Source organism: Zea mays, chromosome 4 (genome assembly GCF_902167145.1).
Source record: "Zea mays cultivar B73 chromosome 4, Zm-B73-REFERENCE-NAM-5.0, whole genome shotgun sequence".
Lineage (NCBI taxonomy): Eukaryota > Viridiplantae > Streptophyta > Magnoliopsida > Poales > Poaceae > Zea > Zea mays.
Window position 1 is genome coordinate 243,982,968 of NC_050099.1, and position 18,139 is coordinate 244,001,106.

The window sequence follows — 18,139 nt, forward strand, 5'->3', positions numbered from 1 at the left end:
CGTGTCAAGCTCCATGTTCCTTGTTCTGAGAAGTCATCTGGTATTCAGTCTGTCCTTTATGATTCAACAACCTCTCTCTCGTCTCGCTTTAGCAGGTGGCTGGACTACACTACGTTACCAGCACGCCCAAAATCAGCCGCACCTGGCGCGTGCCCGCAGCCGCGGCACGTTGTTTTTTTCCCAGTCCCTCTCCAGCCTCCAGTCCTCCTCCACCACGCCAACGAATCAACGATGCGAATTGCGAAGCGAGAGAGTCGGACGGAAAAGTCCAACCGGGGACCCCACCCCTTTTTGCTAGCAGCAGTACACGTGTGGTGGCTGGCCGGCGAGTGAGCGCGAGCGCGAGCGCGACCAGCCCACGGTCAGTAGCCATCGGCCACTACCAGCCGGTGGGCTGGGCTGGGCGGGGCGGGGCCCCTTTAAATGCCGACCACACGCGCAGCCCCCCGAGAGCCTCCAAACCCCCGGCCCCCGCTGCTTGCTTCCCGGCCGAAGCTTCCGCCCGCGCGCGGAGACTCGTATATAAAGGCGGCGGCGTGTCGTCCGGTGCTCCTGTGAGACCTGGTCACCTGGAGGGTGCAAGGGAGGGAGGCGGTCGAATCCGTCATCCGCTGAGCACAGTGGCGGACCCAGCTGCTACGCTCCCGAGTCCGAGGGGAAGGCAGAGGAGACAAGCAGGCAGGATGGGTGCCGCTGGTGACGCCGCGGCAGCGGGCACGCGGACGCGGTGCGAGCTCTGCGGGAGCGCGGCGGCCGTGCACTGCGCCGCGGACTCGGCGTTCCTCTGCCCGCGCTGCGACGCCAAGGTGCACGGCGCCAACTTCCTGGCGTCCAGGCACGTGAGGCGCCGCCTGCCGCGCGGGGGCGCCGAGTCCGGGGCGTCCTCGTCCAGCGGCTCCTGCCTGTCCACGGCCGACTCCGCGCAGTCGAGGGCGGCGCCGCCGCCGCCAGGGAGAGGGAGGAGGGCGGAGGACGTGCTGGAGGGGGGGTGGGCCAGGAGGAAGAGGGTCGCGGCGGGGCCCGCGTGCCGTCGTCGCGTCCCGCTCCGCGTCGCGATGGCCGCCGCGCGCTGGTCGGAGGTCCGCGCCGGCGGTGGAGCGGAGGCTGCGGTGCTCGCAGTTGCGGCGTGGTGGATGACGCGCGCGGCGAGAGCGAGACCCCCGGCGGCGGGCGCTCCGGACCTGGAGGAGGGATGGGCCGAGTGCTCTCCTGAATTCGTGGTCCGGCAGGGCCCACATCCGTCTGCAATGTAGCAACAGCATGTGGGCGACGTTAGTTTGTCCTTTTCCTCCCTAATTATTTTAGTAATTAACGAGATCGATCGTGTGGTGTCGTTGGCTTGGCTTCCTCTCGTCGTCCGATTAACAAAAGCCGGTTCCATTGGCTGGATATCTTCTCTGCTGATCTGATTGTGTGTGCCAAATGCGTACTGTACGCATCAGCGTTGTTGATCGGGGACTAGACCCACCCACATGATGAGGACGGCATAAAAGGGCCGCAGCCGTCTGTCATCCTCATCCAGGAGTTCTTCTCCTCCTGGCCGCTCGTTAACCTTCGAATTTGATACCTATTTTTAATAGGACACGGTTCAACCGGTGGTATGGTACACGGCCTCGTGGAATCGTGCGAAACCAAACGTTCGTGCGTGCGTGCGCGAGCCATCATACGCTCGGACGCGTCGCGCACCGGTGGTAGATGGACACCCCCAGCCCGCAGATCACCCGCGGCTGCCGGCCCGGGATCCACACGATCCGATACGGCGAAGGGCGAACGCGTCGACGACTCGCCATCGCGCGTGCGTCGCGGCACCAGGCCAGACCGACCGAGTGCCGTGCGTGAGCGGCCAGCGTAGTAGCGCGGCGGGACTCGTTTCGGTGGCTAGATCGCTGTCTCTGTCTAGTCCGGACGCGCGGCGCGGGGAGATCCCCTCCCCGCCGGACACTCCTCCAACCTCCAGACATGCCAATTGCCAAGGACGCCGCCCCTACAGAGCTGCAGCCCCCAGATCATCTAAGTTCGTTTATTTGGCCCGTTTTGCGTGCATCATCAGCCCACGTAGCATATCCGGCCTAATTTCTCTCTCTCTCTCTATATATATTTTCCCTAAAGTTTCTTGCAGGAAGAAATTTTAATTAAAACTGTAAATATATACTCGTGTCATCAATTAGGTCGGCCGCCAATTAGAATTGCGGTAAAAAGTACTCCCTCCTCCGCCAAAAAAAAAGTGTTACTACCGTAACTGTGGTCAAAAAATTTTATAGACAATATCAGTAATATTCAAATAGGGCGTAAACCCCGTTTATATCTCTGTTGTGAAGCGAAATGGTAGTTTTGCTCAAGGTGTTTAAGCTCTGTAATTTCAGCCCTGCGATTTAAAACGAACATGTAGCAATAGGTTCTAATAAATGTCTGTACATCGAGATATCCATATTATGAACATTGTGTGACATGCTAGCAATGTTAACGTCTCAAGCAACGAACATGTAGCTAGTTTCGCTAACATATATAAATGAAAGACAAGATATTTGGACAAAGCCATGTTGGTCTACTAGCTACCAGGTCATGAAAACAAGTCAGCATCCTACTAGTTCATCTTTCCCAGCACATGAAGACAAGGCAAATTTTTTTGGATAAGAATGAGAGAGTGTTGGAGCAACAAAAATCATTATTTTTTAATAATATCTGTTTTGGTGTTAGTTGCTCTAAGCACTTGGCGTCGGTTCAAATTCAATCGGGTAGGGAGTTTTGTATTTTTTAAATTTGATAAATATTTATGAAAAATAAAATATTTATGCAGCTCGCGAGATACACGAGTCGTCTGCATCGGCCCACCCAGCCGCGGCCGGCGGCCCACGCCACGACTCGGCCTCGTACGGTCGGGCCCACGACCCCGACCCGAGCTGCTCTGGCGCCGTGACGCCGTCTTCCTGTTCCCCGTTACTTTTCCTCCCCCGGCGACCGAAGCCGCCGCCCAGCCACGCCATGGACTCTCTCCTCGCCAGCTACGCCTCTTCCGACGACGACGCTGATGAGGCCCCACCTGCTCCTCCTCCTGCTCATTCCCCCGCCATCGCCACTTCCTCCGGTGGCGGCGCAGGCGGGTTTTTCTCCTCGCTCCCGCAACCCAAGTCCGCCCCCGCACCGCTCTTCTCCTCCCTCCCGGCGCCCAAATCCACCCCCACGCCGCTCTTCTCCTCTCTCTCGGCGCCCAAATCCTCCCCCGCCCCTAACCCCACCTTCTCCTCTATCCCGCCGCCCAAGTCTTCCGGAGGAAACCCTAAGCGCGTCGTCCAGTATCGCCCGCAGCCGATCCGGCAGCCCACAGGCGACAGCTCCGACGACGAGGAGGACGATCCCAAGAAGCGCCGCGCGAGCAACAACGAGGCGCGCTTGCCGCCCGTGTCTGCTGGCTCGGGTCCCGTGTCCTCGTTCCTCCCGCCTCCGAAGCACTCGCTCGGGCTCGGCGCCGGCTCTGGCGCGGGAGCGAGGAGGTCGGCAATCGATACGGCTGCGCCAGAGAAGCTAAATCTCGGCACCGCTCTGCCTTCAAGCTCGGTTGCCAACACAGGAGCCCCGGAAAGGCCTGACACCGGCGCAACCGACGACGACGATTCGGAAGATAGTGGCAGTGATGGTGACATGCCTGCGCCGGAGCTGGAGGAGGAGCATGAAAACCAGCAGGCTTTTAATGCTGCAACCGGGGAGCAGCAGCAAAGCTATGATGCTGGAGCTGGGAGCACTAGTGGATATGAAACATATGCGTGGGATCCAAACCACTATGCGCAACACGGTGCTTATGGTTGGGATCCTAGTGCCAGTGCGAATTATGAGGATGGAACACAGTATGCCGCATATGAAAGAGGGCAAAGTGCAGGGTATGTTCATGCGCATGGAGGGGAGCATGCCAGTGGATATGACCATGTTGCGGCAGTGCCATATGGAGTAGATTATACTGCTGGAGGTTATGGTCATGAGGTAGCAGCGACATTGCCACCGGTGCATGAACCGATATTGCCACCAGAGATGGGTAGGAGTGGAGGGAAGAGAGGTAGAAATGATACGCCGGTCCAGATTTTAGAAGTAAATCAAGCAGAGCTGATGAAGAACAGACCAAAGCAGGATAAGTCTAAGCTCACGGGGTTGGCCTTCGGTCCTAGTTATCAGGTACAGATTCATCACTGTTTGCTAACTTTGTTTCTACTTTTGTCAAGCATTGCTTTATTAGCTTATTATATGCTTGTGTTTCAGTAGCTTAGTACCAAATCCAGTAGGTAGAACTGGGATGACAAAGCTAGATTATTTGTTCTGTGCTCATATTGCTCAAACAACTGAAACTAAAGTTGCTCCTGTTAGTCGCGAGCCAGCATCAGATACTGTCGCTCAGTGCTTATTGGCACAATCACAGAATGGTAGTGCAGAAACAATAATGTGTTATGGGTATGCTGTTAGTTCCCAAGCAATGATTCTTGAGAAATATGCCACGGTGTTTTCATTTTCATCGCAACTTCCATTCATCACGAATCAAGTAAAATAATTTACTACCAAAAAACTATATTAGGCTGTAAAGTCATGTTTTCAATGGTCTGGTTGCCACTTCTTAAGTGGAATAGCCATAAACAAGTTCTTTAGTAGAATAAATGGCTACTTTTGTACTTTAATAAAGTGAAAATCATGGTTATTAAGGCGTCTGTTAAGCGTTGCCAAGGTGCGTAAGGCATCCGCTTCGGGGGTGGGGCGGCTACGGCGGCAGTGTGCAGCCTCCTTCACTGTCGGCGCGAGGGCGTGTTCCCTCTTAGCTCAGGCAGCGCGCGGGCGTGCTCCCTCTGCCCTCTCTGTCTCAGCACAGGCGGCACCAGTCAGAGGAGAAAGGACGCAGTGGAGGGAGAGCTGCGGGGGAGGGGAAGAAAGAGGTGCTGCTGGCGCGGGGTTGGAAACGAAGAGATGCTGGCGGCAGGGGGAGAAGAAAGGCATGCTGTCGGCTGCAAGGAGACTTGATATTTAACCTAAAACTGCTATTGGGCTAGGTTGGTTGGGCCATTGGGCTAACTGGTTGTGTATTTTTTTCTTTCTTTTTTCTATTTTTCTCTTCTACTAGGCTGAAATGGGCCCTACTAGGTTTGTGCTAGCTTGCCTATTAATTTTGAATTAGTGTTATATAAGTAATATTTGGTCTAATATTACTTATAATTAAGGCGTCGCCTCGCCTTACGCTTTACCACCTAAAAGGTAAAAAGGGGGTCGGTCGCCTTATATTGCCTTACCGCCTTAATAACTATGGTGAAAATTCATTCTATTTGCACTTATTTAATGAAATGTTTGTCATGAATATTTATGCTTGTCATTGCTTATGGTCATACAGAATTATAGGCAAATGGTGTTTCTATTTGTCATTTTTTTGAGGTGGGTGGGGTGGGGGAGTGATTTCTCAGCTTTATGTCATAACTCATAATGAAAAAGAAAGTAGCAATGCTTTGATGCTGCACCACTTGAACGGGTTTGCACAGGTTTCTGAGCAAGGATTAAGTAGCTGGTATCCACCCTTGCTGTAGACTACGATACCACAACTCTCAAGGGGTGTAGATCAAGGGGTGTAGCGTTGATATATCTTGTAGGATGTCTGCATGTAATGAAGTATATGTTTCTCCAGATCTACCAGGTTTAGATTTCCCCTCCTATGGGATTTGGGTACATGTATAATTGATGATGCATCAAGCCAAACTAGGTTTAGGTCATACAATATACTCCCTCCGTCCAAGTATATAAGGCACAATCACTTTTTCTTCTAGTCCAATAATATAAGACATGCTCTCTCTAGACATGCGTACGTCGATGCAGTTAGTATAGAGACAATTAAATACATGTCTTGGTCATTGAACCAGAGGTATTTACGCCTTATATGCTGGGACAGGGAGGGAGTAATGTTGAAACAAGAACATGCTAAGAGTTGATTTTGACTTCCTTTTTAATTGGCCAAGAACAACAACAAAGCCTTTTAGTCTGGCTTCCTTTTAATTGGCCAACGACAACAACAAAGCCTTTGTGTCCCAAGCAAGTTAGGGTAGGCTGGTGTTTAAACCCAACAGAACTCATAAGTCAAAGTTCATGCACATGGATAGCTGTTTTTATGCAATATTATTCAAGGCTAAATCTTTGAGTATATTTCATTCTTTTAAGTCACCTTTTACTATATCTTTCCATGTTAACTTCGGTCTTCTCCTACCTCTCTTTCCACTGCTATTGCGCCTTAAAATACCACAACGCAGTGTTGCCTCTGGAGGTCTTTGTTGGACATGTCCAAACCATCTCATCTGGCATTGGACAAGCTTTTCTTTTAATTGGTCAATGGTCAGAAAGAATTGGCTTGGTTGCCTGAACAATATAAATTAATTTCATGAACTGATGTACTCTAGTTTAGAAGGTACGCATGTATCAACCATGGTCCCACAGTTTCAGTAGTAAATATATGCATGTACTCCCAGGTCCTGTAGGATCCCATATAATTTCCAATGGGAACCATTTTATGCAGATCCAGCATTCCCGTCCCTGGTAGAGCAATAGGCTTGTTTTGCTGAACGACTATAGGACAGCTGAAAATACTGTCTATCATTGTCCATTAAATGCATTATTTTGCATGAAGAAAATGTACTATGTAAATACATCATTGTTGTTATGGTCCTTACCAAAGATTTCTGCCTTGTGAACAGCCTGCACCTTCAGCAAAAGGAAAGCCATCCAAGTTGCATAAAAGGAAACATCAGATTGGTTCTCTGTACTTTGACATGAAGTCAAAGGAGATGGAGCTTGCGGAGAGGCGTTCTAAGGGCATTCTTACGAAAGCAGAAACTCAAGCAAAATATGGCTGGTGAGGAGGGATGTAAAAGAACTCAAGATACCTGTGTGGGAGGCTGGGAGCTGTAGAATTGAGATGCGTGAATTTTTGTTGCACATTTTGTTGTAAGAGTTACGGACTTTGTAAGTTCAATCCTGAACAAATAGAGAACAAATAGTTCAATAACGAGTCAATATTTTTAAACTTGTGTTACCCATTAAGAATCACGCTCACATTCAATTGATGTGATCTCTGCCAAGTGTATGTGAGTAGAGAGGTCTAAAATCAAGCACAACACTTTAGGGAATATTCTCTCCGCCCTAAAATAGTATTTGTTTTAGGGTGTTAATAGATTCAATAGTATTTGTTTTAGGGTGTTAATAGATTCAGTAGTATTTGTTTCAAGGGAAACCAATGTAAGCTTGCCTTGCCTCCGTAGTCACATCTGCCTCTCTTTCTCCCTCGCTCTGCTGGAGCACCGCCACCGGACACAGGCTAAAATTAGCGAGAGAGGTGTGCGGTGGTCAGGCAGGTAGGGTATGGGGGGAAGCTGCAGGGGGTGGCGGCGAGGTGGCATTAGCGATTGATAGGGAGGGAAGAGGATCGGAGGTGAAGTGAGAGGGGGACGAAGAGGGGGCGCTTCGTGGGTTGGGTGGTCACGACCTGATGGGGTCGTGGCGCAAGGCTACGGCGCCCTCAACGACTCCACTAGGGATGGAAACGAGTTCTGGTGGACAGATCGGCTCGGCTCGCTGCAGACCTGTACAGCACGAGTTTCTTGGGTGAGTGGAGGTGTTGTATATTGACTTCCTTTTGCAATATCCAGAACTAGAAACGTAACATGATTAGTACCAGTTCTATGCTTAATAGTTCCAAGGAACTAGAAGTTGCAGTGTATAATGAGAACATGATGCCGTACTCATCAGAAGAGTACAACTGCCACTAGAACTCGAAACAAGTCCAGGTTAAACTATGAAGTGTAACTGATTTCGTAATCTCTTCATGTCTACAAAGAATTAATCAGTAATAACTGACAAAAACCCTGTTACTCAGGGAATGGGCGCTAGGAACCTAACAGACGGCACCAAGAACGACAGGGAGGGCAGGTCAATACTAAACAAACAGCACCTCAGCCCTACCAAGGGACTCACAGAATTACATCACTGGCCCTGTACCCGTAACTCTGTGTTAAGCCTCTAAGTATCAATTTCACAATTTACATGAAGCAGAAAAAAAAAACTAGGGGAATCTCCTAGGCCAAATGAACAAAAAAAATGTTGAATCAAGCCGATGTGTAACTGGAAAATAGCTTCAGCAAGTTGTTCAGAGATTCTGGGTAGAACTTTCTAGCAAAAAGGTAGCATGGTCTTTTTGTTCCATTCCACATACATGGGATCCGTGTCACAACTTTCTGCAATGAAGAAAAGGCAAAACATCAACATTCCATAAAGATGCTACAACACAGTATTTTTCATGTTTAAAATCTGCTGAATTATTTAAGCGGGACATTCTTCACCATGCAAGCTAAGATGGATGCCACGATACAGTATTTTCAAGTTGAAAATCTGCTGAATTATTTTAGTGGGATATTTCCATATAGCGGGAGACTCTATAGTCCAAAGATTTTAGACTCGGTAAAACAAAAACTGTAAATATGAGGTGTGAGCGTGGCTTTGGCACTACTACACATGATAAAGATCAGTTCAAAAGGTCAAGTAGTGTCCTGGAAAGATACCTTTCGGTATTTAAAATCAATGTTGGGATATTAATGAAGATGTTAGTCGTAGAATCAAAGTAGGGTAGATGAAGTGACGTCAAACATATGGCGTTCTGTATAACAAAAGGGTATCACAGAAACTAAAAGGCAACAACGATTAGACATGCTATATTGTATGATGCATAATATTGGCCTACAAAAAGATGGCATGTCCAACCGGTGTTCCATTAGATTTATGGTTGTACAAAAAGGGATTGAGCCTAAAACAATGATAAACATGATAGGTTAGAGATAGCACCGATTGAAAAAAAAAGCTTGTCCAACACTGGTTGAGATGGTTTGGACAGATCCAACGGAGACCTCGATAGACACATGTGTAGTGGGATCCTATGGGATGATAGCAATGGAAAGGGCAGAAGACCAGAGTTGACATGGAAAGACAACAAAAAAGTGACTTGAAAGGATGAAATATACCAAAAGATTAAGTCTTGAATAGGACTGCGTGAAAAACAACTATCTGCGTGACTAAACCATGATTTTATAGTTTTAGTTGGGTTTCAACTCTAGTCTACGTAAACTTGCTTAGGACTGAAAGGTTTTGTTGTTGTTGTGAACATATTTCCGCAAACCAGCTAGTGGATGGAATTAAGTTCATTTTTTAAGAAGGATTAAAGGGTTTAGGGTTTCCCTTTTAAAAGCAGGATTAATATCTTAATGTTCCATAAAAAAGGTAATCACATGCATTTACTTTGAAACATGTCACAATGGCCTAGATTAACTACCCAAAAACAAAGGTTGACACCTTAAGGCAATGGTTCGAGGTGAGTTTCATGGGCCTATCGAGACTGGTTTGGCCATATAGCCCGTTAGGGTTAATTAGACATGAGAGCTTCTTGCTTAGGGTTGATTTGGTGACAAGGGGATCACGGGAGGATTGGACATTTCCCCCTCAATCCCCTCCCATCCTCCCGTGATCCCTGGTCACCAAATCAGCCCTTAGGAGTCAAATAGGCCTCTCTACATAAGGAGAGATGTATCAATCCAATCGAACAGGAATTAGAAGTCTTCTCTCTTGCTCGGCCATGGGCAAAGACCCCGGGCCTCTGCTTCTCAACCCTAACTGCCGCCATAAGAGCAATCAGCACCAAATCCTAGTAAAGAGGTAATAGCAAATTCCTATGTTTATGCTTGAGAGATAAGGAGGAACTGATATGCTTACCTTATCATCACTTGTAATGCGGAAATTCTCATTGACAGACTGCACAATGTAAAGCAAACAAATCAGTATGAAACACAACGAGGAGTTGAGAACAAGTGGGAATGTATGTTTTCCCTTTAGAAAGATTAAGGCATACCGTTATGTTCTTTAAGAGTTCATAGGTAACATCTGCAGCTCTATATGACCTTGGATGCCATTTTCCCTCGGACCAATCAACATGAGTCACTGACCAGTTAGCTATTCCACCAGGATCGACCATCTGAAGATCAAAACATAACTATACTTAAAAAAGAAAGCAAGGGATCGAGGAAATTAAAGGCAAATAACAGTTGAAAAGGATTACTAACATTGAAGAAGGTTGGCAAATAATGCTCATCAGCAATACAGTTGCGTCCCTCTGCTGGCTGCAAATAACAAAAGCAAAGGCATTGCTCAGCTATAACCATGTTTTAATATACCATGAATTGTTCTAATATGGTTAAACCCATGATTATTGCTTCTAGTAACACATATATGTAGCACGGACATGATGCTGGCAGCTTGTTATAACTATTGATATGAGATATAACAGACTCTGCTCTGCCAATTATTAATCAAGCCTGTCTGCTGTAGTCGCACACTAACACAAGAAATGAAAAGGGAACTCTCTTTGGGTTTTGTGAGGGTATGCTCAAAGCAAACTCCCCTTTTAACTCACTAGCCTTATGGCTGGAAGCAGTTGGAATAACAGGACAGAAGTCTTTTCCCCAATTTTCCTAATTTTAGGCCATCTATAAACTACTATACTGAAGTTCCATGAAATCATGATGATATGCCTAGACTGCAGATCTAAGAGATGTCCCAGCTCTGCTGTCGACTTCATTTTGCAGTTAGCATACAAAACACAGTGATCAACAAACACTATAAGCAAATATTGAATGCATAACTTGCATCCAGTTTCATTCAATTAAAGGGACACCTATGTGAGGGAACATACCTTGCAGTACAGCTTGAACTTATTGTAGTAAAGGTTGTCAGCCAGAATCAATAAAGCATGCCTTCGTGTTATAGCAAACCACTACAGCAAGCACAAAAAAATATTCAGCAAAATCATGAAAAAAATGTGACACACATCAATACGAACTGCCATGTCCTGATTATACGACGGGCAGAATTATGAATACATACAGATATCTAATTTGAAGCATCAATCATTCTATTAAATACAGATAGTATAGCAAACATATACCTGGGCACCCTTCCTGAAGTCCCTCTGTTCTATTTCAGGAAGCATTTCCATGGAATACCTTCCAGTTCCATGTGGGCCAGGATCCAGGAAGCTGATAACATGGACAAGATCAGAATAAACATGTGGACCTATTTTCATTTCAGCTAATGAAGTTAGATAAAACTGGGATGACTTATTGATTTACTCTTTAGAACAAAAAGCAATCTTATCTACACTGTCATTATTACACCATGCATGCATTCCTTTTTAGTGACATATGTCAAGGATACCATTGTCTCTGAAATACAATGTGCACGATAGAACATAGAAGTATTCTTAGCTAAGATATACATAGCTTTTACCAAAAAAAATAGGATTTCAAGTGAATTTGAAATAGATGTCTAATCAGCAGTAGAAGAATTAAGCAAAAGTTTCGTTGGTTTTCAAATATCCATGTACTCCTGTTGATATAAGAATCGAAATATAAGTTATGGGAATATTACCAATCAATGAAGCTGACATTTGTTCCCATCAGATAATTATATATGTAATCAAATGTATGTACTGGAACACAGCTGTCATACAGGGAAAATGTATTAAATTAATAGCAAAATAATTGAGAAAAGAGCTCTTTTGCCTGAAAAAATCATTTAGAACCTGTCAGAAAGCAAGACAAAAAATTGATTATCGACATCTTCCAATGCATTTGCTAACAGCCTCTTCTCTGCATCAACCATCGAAATCCTCCCCCATACTACCTGTAGTTCAGTGACGTTTAAGTGAAGGAGAATGAGATTTGAGTAATTAGTTAGATGTATTGCATTGAGCCCCTAAACAGTTTATATAGAGTACAAGAATTGGAACGCAACCCACATGGCAGTCTAAGATGCATGTTAGAGTGGACGCCCTAACCAGTTCAACTCAAAAGCTGATGGGAGAAAGTAAGCAATCCACTCATACACTTCAATACCTCCACTCACGTGCAACCGGAGAGAAAGGCGCAAACGTGAAAATAAATGGGTGGAGGCACAAATAAAGTCTCTGCCAGGATTCGAACTTGAGACCTCTGGCTCTGATACCATGTTAGAGTGGACGCACTAACCAGCTCAACCCAAAAGCTTAAGCTGATGGGAGAAGGTAAGCAATCCACTTATACACTTCAACAATGCACAATATCTAAACTATCAAATATACTAACAGATATGGCAATCTATGATACATAATCTCTAAACTACCAAATATACTCTAACATCTCCGCGTAGTCATAGCGGGAGTCAGACTAGAAAAGAGGAGCCAAAGGCTAAAATCCCCTAACAGTCGCAGCGACGTCGCAATACAGATGTTGCGTCTGGAGTACAAACCAACAAGGAGGTCATTTGATAGCCCTTTGTGCCGATGTCGAGGTAGCCGAGCATAAGGGTGCAATAGCCATGGTTGAAGACATGCAGAAGATAGCCAAGGTTGACGTAGTTGTGGTCGGTTGACGCGTTGTTGGAGCTGCAGGCGCACAAGAGGCGCCATGGTGATGACAGAGATGGTTCGAGGCAATCGAAGAGGGGCGATGCCAAAGTCGACGCGATCAAAGCCATCATGGACATAGAAGAAAGGCGGTCATTTAACCAAGGCAGACGGGTAAGAACAGGAGGGTCAATGTCGAAATCAATGAAGTCAAGCTACCTAAAGCCGAGGCGTGGGCTAGGTTTGCCAAACTCATCAACATGTTAGGGACGAAAGCACACACTGGTATTTGCCAATATCGAACATACAAAGTCGATGCCAATATCAGACTACCAGATAGAGAGCCCCAACCATGCATCAATGTCTGAGAGAATAGCAGAGAAAGTCTCGATGACGGTTGCGGTACATAGAATGACGGGGTAGAAGGTGCCAATGCAGCATGTGGTTGTCGAAGTAGACGAAGTAGGTGGGGACAAGACGACAACGTTGATGTCGTGGTTGTGTTGGACTAAGAAGCAGTGCGGGAGCGGAAGGTGAACCTGAAGGCAAGCTGTCCAGACAGGAGTGGATGCTAGAGAGCAAGCAGTCTAGGGTGTGATGCTGCCATGGATGAGCAATGATGGCCTAAAGCCCAAGGGCAACGACAGCCTCGCGCTCACATGTAGCGCTCCAAGTCGACGACAAAGACATGATCAGCGGGATGAAGACGATGTGTTAACGAATGGCGCAACAAAGATTGTGCGGCACAATTGTCAATGAACAGGGGATGGCGACGTGGAAGCAATGGCGTAACGAATGCATGGCTACAATGTTGTGGCCCGACGGGGCAACACAACAGAAGTCGTGTTGCTCGAAGAATATGCACAACATCCTTAGAGTAGCACAAGAGATCGACGAATGATGGGCAACTCGGCCCGACCAATGACTGAACAAACCAAAAAGATATAACAGCAAGGGAACGGGTGTACCCAACAAGGCAATACCCAACCGGAGGTGATGCAGTTAGCGATAATGTGGCCTGGCGTGGCTCGCCCCAGGCGGCGAAGCGAGATGCTGGAGTCAGATAGGTCGGGCGCACGACAGGTCGCGGCTGCACAGAGTCACGCGAGGATAGCGCAGATTGGTCGACCACCACCATGGCGCCTTGCTGTTGGGACTTGGGGTCGACCTAGCCTAGGCCACCACCATAGCGGTGCAGGATTGGAAGACACCGAACATCCTCCACGACGAGCGTATAGAGGCCGACGAGGTGGCAAGACATCACAAGAAGGATCAATCTGTTGCTCGATGACGACAAGGATGACAAAGGGATCAATACGATCTAGCGTCTAAAGGGTTAGCGTTGCCCCGAACGAAGATCAATCTCTCCCTGAGAGCACACAAATGCGAAAACTGGCGACAGCTAGGTTTAGAATCTAAACCTAGACCCATGATACCACAAAGGACAGTAGACTTGGTGCAATTGGATGGATGTATTGCATTGAGCCCTTGGACAAATTATATAGAGTACAAGACTTGGGAGGCAAGACAACATACACAATATCTAAACTACCAAATATAAACATGTATGTGGTTTATGATACATAATATCTAAAGAGTAAAATGCACTGACGGTCATTAAACTTTTAGGGGTGTATCATCCCGGTCCCTAAACTCCCAAAGTGCACACATATGCCCCTAACTTGTGAAGTTGTATCGTCCCAGTCTCTAAACTCTCAATATGCACATTCTGGTCGCTATATTTCTATGGTTGTGTCATCTGGGTCCATAAACTTGTTTTTGGTGTCGTCACAGGTCTAAATAGTTTTGACCCACTTCACATGCATTTTGGGAGTTAAGGGACCTAGATGACACGACCATAGAAGTATAGGGATTAGAATGTGCATATTGAGAGTTCAGGTACCAGAACGACACAACTTCACAAGTTTAGTGACCTAGATGTGCACTTTGGGAGTCTAGAGACCAAGATGATACACCACTAAAGTTTAGGAACCGTCATTGTATTTTACTCATATCTAAACTATCAAATATGCTCAAACGTTAGGAGTTATATCCCACAAAAACAAACATGTAGCAAAAAATAGAATGATGACACAGAAAAGGAAGCTACATGCAAAAGAAATGGCAAGGATCATTTGTATCAGTGAAACTTTAGAAGATAGAGTTCAATACATACATTACATAAAGCCTTAAACAGAAGTTGAAGCTAGATTAAAAGCTTACCCATATTCCGTTCAATGCAAAAGTAACCTTTGTGTCCTAATTTCCAGTGTTATATCATCTAATCTCCCCCCCCCCCCCCCCCCCCCCGTCTCGCCATTGTTAACTCCCAGTGACTTAACAATTAATGGTCCTAATTCCATTGTTCCATTTAAATCCCATTGTAGCTCCAAAAAGCTTGGAAAAAACTCCTAACATTACAAACATTAAAAATAAAGTATTGTATAGAGAAACTTGGTCACTACGATGGGCAACATAAACCTCTCTTTTTCCTAGGACCTCTAAAGAAGCCAAATTGTAACCTTGGTAGATGTCTTGATTCACGATCAGCAAACTGTCTGGTTGATATCTGTCGTATAGTTAGCAACTTAGCATAATTATCTACTTTCAATAGACATTGTGGAGTCAAAGGGAATTATCTACTTTGGCAGCCATAGACAAGTAGGCTCTATCAAAGTTTGTGGTGAGGAAATGGTTATCTATTAGTGTTCTAGAATCCATATGTTCACTAAAAGGACAATGAATAAAAATTGATGCACCATTTTTTCAACGGAGGTAAACCCTGCTTTTGCGGGTTTGAGCTGTCTTGTTGAATCACCAGGTCATGGTTTGAAGCAGCCTCTCCACATTTGTGGAGGAAGGCTTGTCTCGGTTTATCCCTTCTCTAGACCCCGCTCATGTGGCTGAGTTACCAGGTCAGATAAAGCAAACTAAAAGCACTTGTACAGCAGGGTGTGAGAGTACCTTTTCACTGCGAATTTCACGTCCAACAAAGAGGGAGCTAGAATGTACAGGTATTTCACGAGATGCATGGATATAGATGGAATATCGACCATCATGACCCTGTGCAAAGAATTTCGAGCAAACTAAATGAACTATTACAAAATGGTTATAATACAACAGACATAATACAAACTTCATATCTGTTAACTCCAAAAATAGATGATGGGTATATATAAGCACTGCACCTGTAAAAATTCCTCCCACAACTTCTCAAAAGGCAATGAACCTGGTGTCAAGAACATAAAGGCAATCTTTGGGTTCTTCGACACAGCCATAGGCATCGAAAGGAGATTCCTAATAACCACGGATGACACTATCTCTTCATCAGTTCGCTCCCGAACAACAGCAGGTAGCCAATCCTTGAACGGGGTACAGACACTCGAAGCAAAGAAGTAGCATGCAGAGTAGTGCCGTGGTGGGTAGACATAGGCCCCCATAAGGGCAACACAAACCAACGACAATAGCACTATGATCCACATGGGCTTCTTAGCAGCGCCACGGTGGCGCGGAGGGGGCATGGTTGTCATGTCCTTGCTGCTCCGCCCCCACACCTGTTTCATCTCCTCGCCATCGAGAAATCACAACATATGTCTTGTGGTGACAACCTCCACCAATAATAAAATACTACATGGCATGCAGTAACCTGTAATCAAGGTGAAGTACGTTATGCCCCAGAGTTGCCTCTTTTTTCTGCAATGCAAGGTACCCACAGCGTTAAGCCACGGACTGAGAAAGCTCCAAGTCACACCACATTAGAAACAGCAAGCAAATTGCGCAGGATGCAATACTACAAGCCTGTAGCACATTGCACATCACCCCTCTACTACGACCTACAAAATCTGCTACTTGTCTTACGTCAGTCAGGATGATGTTACTAGTTGTTTGGCCTTGTGACTACATACAGTACGGTTTAGCACGATTCGGACAGCCAAAACAAATAGTTACAAACTGTTTAAGTGTCCATCGTTCAGAACAACAAAAACAGTTGGCGATCCCCCCTTGACCGCCCCCAAATCAAACCATGGCTACCAAAGGCGGCGGACGAGTCCAAACAGTTGGCACCGAAAACTCAACTCCTAGACACATCCCACACCCCCAGCATGAACACGCTCCGCGTTCCGAATCCAAACCCAGGCACGACCACCCCCAAACGAACCAAATCAAACGCACAAACCAAAACACCCCCCCCCCCGACCAGGACACGAAGGAGCAAGCATGAAGCCTATTGCAGGACGAAACCGTCCCCGGAGCACCCCCAGCCCAATGCGAGGAAGGTAGCAGGAGGGCCTGGTCGAGCTCAACCAGCGCGGCAAACTTACAGTGGTCCGGGCGTGTTGCAGTGCGAGGAGCGGCGAATTCGGCGAGGCGCGTCCCGGGATGCCGCAAGCGGCGGGATCTAGTGCCTGCCGCCGGCTAGATCGGGCTAGGGCTCGCGCGCGGCGGTGGTGGGAGACGACGAGGTGGAGGTGGTGGCCTGGTGGGAGTGTTCTAGTGGAATGTGAGAGGAAGGAGAGACAGAGGGATTTAAGCAGTGGCCGGCCAGTGGGATTAATTAAGGCTGAGGTGGGTTGTAATTAAATCTAATATGGATACGAATAGTTTCGAATACAAATATAAGTACGGATTGTTTCGGACGCAAATATAGATAGTCGAGTATCAAATACGGAACTAATCAAACACGGATATCATTAGTAACGAATTTTTTTTATCGAATACGGTGTAAGACATCATTTCACACATATCATGATTGTTGTAATCATTTAGTCACTCCTTGAATAAAAAAAATTAGGATTTTATGTCTCTGTAAAATTTCATAAATTTCTAATGTTTTTTGCGTATTAATTTTTTTTAGAAAATCATTAAAATGCACATAGCTATCTTGATATCTGAGAAGATGTATCCGAAAAGGTATCTAGATATCCAGGAAGATATATCCAAAAAACTATCTGGATATCAGTTATCCCATGTTTGTATTCGATATTCAAATTATACTATCTGAATTCAAAAATCCGAATATGACTTAGGTATCCAGAAAAAATTATCCGACCAAATAATTAACGATCGAATGCTGGTATAATATCCTTACCGTTTATACATCGGACGGGCGGAAGCAACGCGAGAGGTGCGGCAACGTGCGGCTATGCTAGGCCAGGCCAGGCTATAAGAAGAGCGCATAAAAGCATACGCTGAAGTAGACCTGGACAAAAAGAACCGAAACCGAGGAACCGAACCGAAATAACCGAGAACCGGAACCGAACTAACCGAACCGAAGGAACCGTTATGAAATTCGGTTCTGGTTTTTTGAGAACCGAAATAAATGAGATATTTTCGGTTCTGCACTCCAAAGAACCGAAAGAACCGAAAGAACCGAAAAACCCAAAAGTATTAGATTCAATTTGTTACATGTGTTTGTAACTTCGGATGTTGTGTTATCGACTTATGTTGAACCTCTAATCATCCATGTATTATCTATGAAATTATAGTCATTGTGCACTTGTCGTTGTTTGTGGGGAGATGTTGCTGAAATTTCTCACAAAAGTTGTCGTTATTCATAATTTTAGAGTGGCTGTTACAGTTCGGTTAGAACCGAGGAACCGAACCGAAGAACCGAGAACCGAACTAGTCGGTTCTGATTTCTTTATCTTGCTATTTCGGTTCTAGTTTTTAAAGAACCGAATTTCTACAAGAACCGAGGAACCGAACCGA

The 18,139-nt window shown here is 46.1% G+C and overlaps 3 protein-coding genes across 4 annotated transcripts; 2 read left to right on the forward strand and 1 right to left on the reverse strand.

Moving 5' to 3' along the window:
• Window positions 1–569: 569 nt before the first annotated feature.
• LOC109946110 (B-box zinc finger protein 32-like) lies at window positions 570–1,319 on the forward strand. The gene has a single exon (NM_001320520.2). The coding sequence runs from the start codon at window positions 684–686 to the stop codon at window positions 1,251–1,253; it is 570 nt and encodes a 189-aa protein (NP_001307449.2). The 5' UTR covers window positions 570–683; the 3' UTR covers window positions 1,254–1,319.
• Window positions 1,320–2,935: 1,616 nt separating this feature from the next.
• Window positions 2,936–7,013, forward strand: LOC100192621 (uncharacterized). Its single transcript, NM_001137836.1, has 2 exons — window positions 2,936–4,164; window positions 6,705–7,013. Exons 1-2 carry the CDS (start codon window positions 2,983–2,985, stop codon window positions 6,864–6,866), a joined length of 1,344 nt encoding a protein of 447 aa, NP_001131308.1. The 5' UTR covers window positions 2,936–2,982; the 3' UTR covers window positions 6,867–7,013.
• A 753-nt stretch (window positions 7,014–7,766) lies between these two features.
• On the reverse strand, window positions 7,767–17,020 carry LOC100274672 (uncharacterized). 2 transcript variants are annotated; one of them, NM_001148992.2, is made up of 11 exons: window positions 16,753–16,920; window positions 15,619–16,076; window positions 15,395–15,493; window positions 11,630–11,730; window positions 11,476–11,547; window positions 10,994–11,084; window positions 10,742–10,822; window positions 10,113–10,169; window positions 9,902–10,024; window positions 9,766–9,804; window positions 7,767–8,240 (listed from the first exon to the last, which is right to left on the reverse strand). In NM_001148992.2, exons 2-11 carry the CDS (start codon window positions 15,991–15,993, stop codon window positions 8,112–8,114), a joined length of 1,167 nt encoding a protein of 388 aa, NP_001142464.2. In that variant the 5' UTR covers window positions 15,994–16,076; window positions 16,753–16,920; the 3' UTR covers window positions 7,767–8,111. The 2 variants fall into 2 exon arrangements, with proteins under 2 accessions (NP_001142464.2, XP_008676895.1); XM_008678673.4 differs by having other exon boundaries at window positions 7,793–8,240; window positions 15,619–16,123; window positions 16,753–17,020.
• Between the last annotated feature and the right edge of the window lie 1,119 nt (window positions 17,021–18,139).

Bases quoted from the DNA above. Each gene is read 5' to 3' on its own strand.
- LOC109946110 (NM_001320520.2), top strand. From the start codon at position 684: ATGGGTGCCGCTGGTGACGCCGCGGCAGCGGGCACGCGGACGCGGTGC.
- LOC100192621 (NM_001137836.1), top strand. From the start codon at position 2,983: ATGGACTCTCTCCTCGCCAGCTACGCCTCTTCCGACGACGACGCTGAT. The intron at 4,165-6,704 runs GTACAGATTCAT...CCTTGTGAACAG, and splicing joins CCTTCGGTCCTAGTTATCAG to CCTGCACCTTCAGCAAAAGG.
- LOC100274672 (NM_001148992.2), bottom strand. From the start codon at position 15,993: ATGAAACAGGTGTGGGGGCGGAGCAGCAAGGACATGACAACCATGCCC. The intron at 11,548-11,629 runs GTTCTAAATGAT...CCTGTATGACAG, and splicing joins TTTGTCTTGCTTTCTGACAG to CTGTGTTCCAGTACATACAT. The intron at 11,085-11,475 runs GTAATATTCCCA...CCATGTTATCAG, and splicing joins AATGTCAGCTTCATTGATTG to CTTCCTGGATCCTGGCCCAC.